At 41.7% G+C, this 6,192-nt stretch overlaps 1 protein-coding gene across 1 annotated transcript; it reads left to right on the plus strand.

The window, feature by feature from the left end:
* The first annotated feature begins 417 nt into the window (after positions 1 to 417).
* LOC125568307 (uncharacterized protein K02A2.6-like) lies at positions 418 to 3,372 on the plus strand. Its single transcript, XM_048730259.1, has 3 exons — positions 418 to 731; positions 1,053 to 2,370; positions 2,455 to 3,372. Exons 1-3 carry the CDS (start codon positions 418 to 420, stop codon positions 3,370 to 3,372), a joined length of 2,550 nt encoding a protein of 849 aa, XP_048586216.1.
* Positions 3,373 to 6,192: the final 2,820 nt, after the last annotated feature.

A 6,192-nucleotide genomic window follows, 5' to 3' on the forward strand; every position in this document is an offset into this window, starting at 1 on the left:
GATAACCAGTGCTAGTTCCGTATCACTCAGCATTAGTTTTTATCTTTTTGCCTCGAATATTGTAGATTTGAACAATCCAGAACTACCGAAATGACGCAAAGCTATTAACCTTTCCTGAGATATAAATCCAGCTTATTTCTTTCAATGGTTTGTTCAGAAAGTATCCTTATTTCGAACCCTATTGGCCTGAAAAGCTTCCATTTGAAAGTCTTTGTTATATATTCAGATTGCTATTGTCATGCGCAGTAGCCCCTCCGACTGCTCATGCGCAGTTAGGAGATGGCGAGCATGTGCTTTTGAGTCCGGTCATGCTTACGTTCCAGAGTTAAAGTTTAACAGTGTTACATACTGTCTCTTTTATTGGATTATTATCTTCAACCTGACTTCCCGATACACTACAATTGGCGACGAGGGAAAATGAAAGGTGTGCAAAGGAATATTGGTGCTTTGGAGCCTTTCGATGGTGGTGATTTTGCAGATTATAGCGAGCGTTTGAACTCGTTCTTCGTAGCAAATAATATTGGACAGTTAGCAGCAGGAGCAACAGAAGCCGAACAACTAGCGGCTGACAAGAAAAAGGTGGCAGTTGCGATCTCACTCATCGGAAAAACAACATACAGTACGTTAAAAGACCCGTGCTTACCAGATTTACCAGCGGACAAGACATTCCATGAACTGACGACCATTTTAAGCGGTTTTTACAAACCGAAGGTCCTGGAGGTGGCCGAAACGTACATATTCCACCACACAGCACTAATGGAAACCGAAACAGTGACTGAATATGCAAACAAACTAAAACGCCTCGCAGTACATTGTAATTTTGGCGCCTGCTTATCCAGAGCCCTAAGAGACCAATTTGTGGGGGGCGTGAGGAGCCAAGCTACACGGAAAAAAACTCCTTTCTGAAGATAGAACATTCGACCAAGCGTTGAAGGTAGCTCAAGCAGACGACACCTAGTTGACAAGCCTGGTCTCCTCGAACAGGAATTTCGCTTTGTAAAAAAGAAGCCTGTTGGATCTGATACAGGCAAGAAGTCTACTTTATGCTTCAGGTGTGGCTCTGACAAGCATTTGGCAGATGCTTGTAAACACAAGGATACCATTTGTGGTTATTGTAGCAAGCCCGGGCACCTGGTTCGAGTTTGTTTCAAAAAGAAAAGAGATGAAAAGTCTAGGCAAATTCACCAGATCACAACAGAGGAACACTCCAGGGAGCCAGACGTTGTTTCTGATTCTGAGCTTGCAGCTGACTCAATTTATACAGTATACATGCATCATGTTGGGGGATCAGGAGAGGGAAACCCCCCTAAGTTAGCCGTGGTTATTGAGGGCAAGGAAGTCACCATGGAAGTCGATACGGGCAGTGCAGTTACACTCATAAATGTTCAAGATTTTGAGAGCATTGGAGGCAGCATCCAAACATTGAAACCACCTACGATTCTACTTAAAGGGTACACGGGAAATACCATTAAGTGCTTTGGGGAGAGTGACATGTGCATCCAAGTAGGAGACCAAGTTGGTGATCTGAAGATTCGAATCGTTGAGGGGCCCTCCCTTCTGGGGAGAGACCTAATGTCCAAGTTTACACTACCTTGGCAGAACATTTTTAGTGTAGTACAGACTACTACGGAGGATATAATACATCAATACCCAGCTCTTTTTGATACTACTACTGTTGGAAAACTCCAGGGAGTACAAGTCTCCTTGCAAGTAGATGATAGTAATCCAGTGTTTGTGAAGCCTAGAACTGTACCTTTCGCGGTGCGCGACAAATATGAACAGTCCTTAGAAAAGTTGGAGGCTGAGGATATTATTGAGAGAGTTGAACACTCTGACTGGGCCTCACCGACAGTACCAGTAGTCAAACCCAGTGGAGATTTACGCATCTGCGGGGATTACTCTGTCACTATCAACAAGCACTCTACACTTGAACAATACCCAGTCCCTTCACTGGAAGAATTGTTGGGTAAGTTAGCAGGGGGGAAAAAGTACACCAAACTGGACTTATCTCAGGCTTACCATCAACTGGAGCTCTCCCCAGAGTCCCGCAAGTTTACTACCGTCAATACTACTAAAGGATTGAACCAGTACAAACTGCTAACTTGTGGAATTAACAGCGCTGTTTCTATTTTTCAGCGCACCATTGAAAATGTCTTAAAGGGTCTACCCAGCTGCTGCGTTTACATTGATGACATTTTGATCACCGGAGAGACAGATGAAATCCACCTTGAAAATTTACACCGAGTTCTACAGCGTCTACAAGAATGTGGTCTAAAGCTTCAAGAAAGCAAGTTTCATTTTATGCTTGATCAGATTGTTTACCTTGGATTTCGCATTTCTGCAGCAGGGATTTCGCCAACACCTGAGAAAGTGCGAGCTATTTAGGATGCGGAACCCTCCAGAAATGTTGCAGAACTACAGTCGTTCATCGGCTCTGCAAATTTCTTACGGAAGTTTGTACCTGCCTTTGCGGAACTAGCTTCCCCACTATACAAGCTTCTACGCAAGGATAAATCATGGAAATGGGAGAAAGTTGAGCAAGAGGCTTTTGAGTGCCTTAAGTCTGCTATGTGTTCTGATACAGTGTTACAACATTATGATCCTGCAGCTGAACTAGTTCTACACTGTGACGCTTCCTCGGTCGGGGTAGGGGCAACTATTTTGCAACCCGGGCCTGATGGAACCTTACAACCTGTGGCTTATGCTTCGAGGACCCTTAGCTCTGCAGAACGGAACTATTTTCAAATTGAGCGGGAGTCCTTAGCTATTGTTTTTGGATTGACCAAATTCAGACAATACCTATTAGGTAGACATTTTAAGTTACTAACTGAACACAAGCCCTTGATTACATTGCTGGGAGAACACAAACCTGTATTCCAGTTAGCGTCGGATCGCATTAAGCGATGGGCTTTACTCTTAGCGGCATACAATTACACCATAGAGTTTATCCCAGGCAAGGACAATGTTTTTGCAGATTTCTTATCACGAAAACCTGTAGAGTGTGAACCCTCTTCCGAGGAACAAGTGACAGTAAATGTTATGTTTATCAAAGAGGAACAAATTGTAACCGCTTCTATGGTTGCCATGGAAACCAAGAAAGATAATGTTTTAAGGAAAGTACTTGATTACACTAGGAACGGGTGGCCTGATAAACCAGAAAAGGAACTCCTCCCTTACTACTACCAGCGGTTAGATTTATCCTGTGAGGATGGAGAATTGTTATGGGATTCTCGTGTTGTTATTCCAGAATCATTACAAGGAATTGTATTAAATGACTTGCAAGCAGAACATTTTGGCATAGTGAAGATGAAACAACTTGCTCGTAAGTATTTATGGGGCCAAAACTGGACCAACAAATTGAGGAGACTGTGAAGGCTTGCGTCGCCTGTCAGGAAGCTGCTAAGGCTCCGCCTTCATCAAAGCAAGCTGCGTGGTCATGGCCAGGGGGTCCCTGGAAACGACTACACATAGATTTTGCAGGACCATATTTAGATAAAATGTTCTTAGTTGTTGTAGATGCCTACTCTAAGTATGTAGAAATTGTACCTATGACTACCGCCAATTCAGCTAACACCATTTCAGCACTGAGACATATTTTTAGTCATTTTGGGTTGCCAGAACACCTAGTTTCTGACAATGGCAGCCAATTTACAAGTGATGAGTTTCAGAAATTTTTAAGGAGTAATGAGATTTTACATACAACCACAGCAAGGGGACACCCTGCCACAAATGGGCTGGCGGAACGGTATGTGGGGGACTTTAAAGACAAAATAGGTAAAATTGGCAGCACTGGTGAATCACTTCAGACTAAATTAGATAGATTCTTGTTGACCTATAGGGCTACACCCAATGCTACAGGAAAATCACCCTCTGAACTGTTACTAAACAGACAGCCCCGGATACGGCTTAGTGCTTTGCGAACAAGAAGGATGAAACAGGAAGTTAAGATGTTTCAAGAAAATTTGAACAACAAACCCAATACTCTCAAGATCAAGCTGTGTTCGCTAGGAATTTTGGGAAGGGGGCAAAGTGGCTACCAGGTTTAATAGTTGGGACATTCAGCCCCCGAAATTTTGATGTACAAGTTGGTGATGTAATATGGAAGAGACATGAGGAACAATTACGCCCTAGGTATATTCCCTCCAATCAGTTAGCTCCAAAGCTGTTGTATCAAACAGCATCAAACGGAAATACTTACCGGAAGCCCAATGGTTTTCCTACAGAGATTAGTCAAGAAGGTGAAAGTACACCTCAGGTGCCGGATTTACCTGAGATGGGGTCTCCATTAACAATGGATACTGAAGGAGTTGAGACTACAGAAGCTACAGAGCCGGTGCCTAGACCTTGTGGGACACTTTAGACACTAGGGAGTATGGGTTCAGAAGTCATGACCTTACCTGGGGTTGCCTTCCCTGTCAAGAGATACCCATCTAGAGACCAGAAACCCCCTGATAGATTTTATTGAACTGCGTAGCCTAGATAAGTTACTATTTAACTTGAGAGAGGGCAGTTGTTATATATTCAGATTGCTATTGTCATGCGCAGTAGCCCCTCCGACTGCTCATGCGCAGTTAGGAGATGGCGAGCATGTGCTTTTGAGTTCGGCCATGTTTGCGTTCCAGAGTTAAAGTTTAACAGTGTTACATACTGTCTCTTTTATTGGATTATTATCGTCAACCTGACTTCCCAATACACTACAGTCTTATAATTGATACATAAATTTATATGTATATAAAATCTCTACAAATTTCAACAAAATAATACTTTCACCAATGGTTAACTTTCAAAGGCTAAAAATTCCGATTAAAAATGTTATCGGATTGGGACACCCTCCGATCCCTACACTATGGCTGATACACTCTTTTTTTTATTATAAGAACGTCAGATTTTAAGTTAGGGCTGAGCCGTTCTTATTTTTGGAGCATTTAAAGGCTGAATATGTTCTTAACGATGTTCTTGAATTTTAGTGTACTAACATAATAATACCCATTGAATTATTACGAAGAGAATTACACAAATGACTATAAAAGGTTCTTATATTTTATGAGCACAATTTGATTATGCATTTTAGAACGCATCAGGACTGATTTCTGAGCCTCGGCATGTTTTTAGCATGTTGATAACCCTATTCAGACTGGGCTTTTTTGAGCTGTCTGTGACTGGGGGGGGGGGGGGGGGGGTGGGAGGGGGCTTAAAGAGTCCCCCTACGTGTTTCATGAACATATATACTGGCGCTGTTGCGAAACTTGTCACCTAAACAAACTTATAAAGTCAAAACAGGCAAACAGGCATTCAAATCTGATAAATACGAAAAATTCACTACCTTTTAGTTTTTGGGAAACCTTTGTGTAAAAAAACGGTTGCCATGGTAACATGGAGCGTCTTCTCGAAATGTCAATGCCATTAAAACGTCCGCAGATAGTTTTTAGGAAAAGGCACTAAGTTTTAGCCTCTAAGCTGCTATAGTCCAGAAGTCAGAAGTTATAGCAATTTCCCGGATGGGGAACTTGAAGCTCCCCCCCCCCCCCAGTCTAAATAGGATTAAAATTGGTGAAATCTCAACCGAAAATTTATTTCCAGTTCTTCATTACCAAATAAAAATGGCTTTGTTTTTAAGGGATTGTTAGTAAGTAAAGAAAGGCCGCCGACATTGATCAAACGTTTCCGTCCGCATTCTGTATTTTTACCGGAAATAATTTAGATTTATCATACAATTTGACAAATGTTTCAATAATTGTTAATCGTACAGACACTACTCATCCGCATTGGTTATTCTTTTTGTGAGCTCCTACACCACTTCACGTTAACAACAATTAATGGGGACAGCTAATGTATTACAATAACGAATAGCATACGTTGTCTGAATAACGAAGCGAAAAGGCTGGTTCTAGGAAATCTGTAAGGTTACACAAAATTATGTGGTTCACGTTTTACACGTCTTAAAACGGTGCTGGTATTCGGGGCAGGTGAATGAGCCTGCATGTATTAAATAACAAAATCAACAGAACAGAACCGACCAGTGCATTAGTGCAATATCGATAGAAATAAGAGATACCCTTGCACTAATTCCACACTTCCGAATTAAGATATACATAAAACTTGTCAGAAAGTTGTTCGAGAACTTGATAATTTTTGCTTGGATTAGCTTGCGATTTTGTTTTAGGCTTGTTTATATGTTCTAAATCGTTAAAA

Source organism: Nematostella vectensis, chromosome 7 (genome assembly GCF_932526225.1).
Source record: "Nematostella vectensis chromosome 7, jaNemVect1.1, whole genome shotgun sequence".
NCBI classification, from domain to species: domain Eukaryota; kingdom Metazoa; phylum Cnidaria; class Anthozoa; order Actiniaria; family Edwardsiidae; genus Nematostella; species Nematostella vectensis.

Bases quoted from the DNA above. Each gene is read 5' to 3' on its own strand.
- LOC125568307 (XM_048730259.1), top strand. From the start codon at position 418: ATGAAAGGTGTGCAAAGGAATATTGGTGCTTTGGAGCCTTTCGATGGT. The intron at 732-1,052 runs GTACATATTCCA...TTTATGCTTCAG, and splicing joins GTCCTGGAGGTGGCCGAAAC to GTGTGGCTCTGACAAGCATT. The intron at 2,371-2,454 runs GTGCGAGCTATT...TTCTTACGGAAG, and splicing joins TTTCGCCAACACCTGAGAAA to TTTGTACCTGCCTTTGCGGA.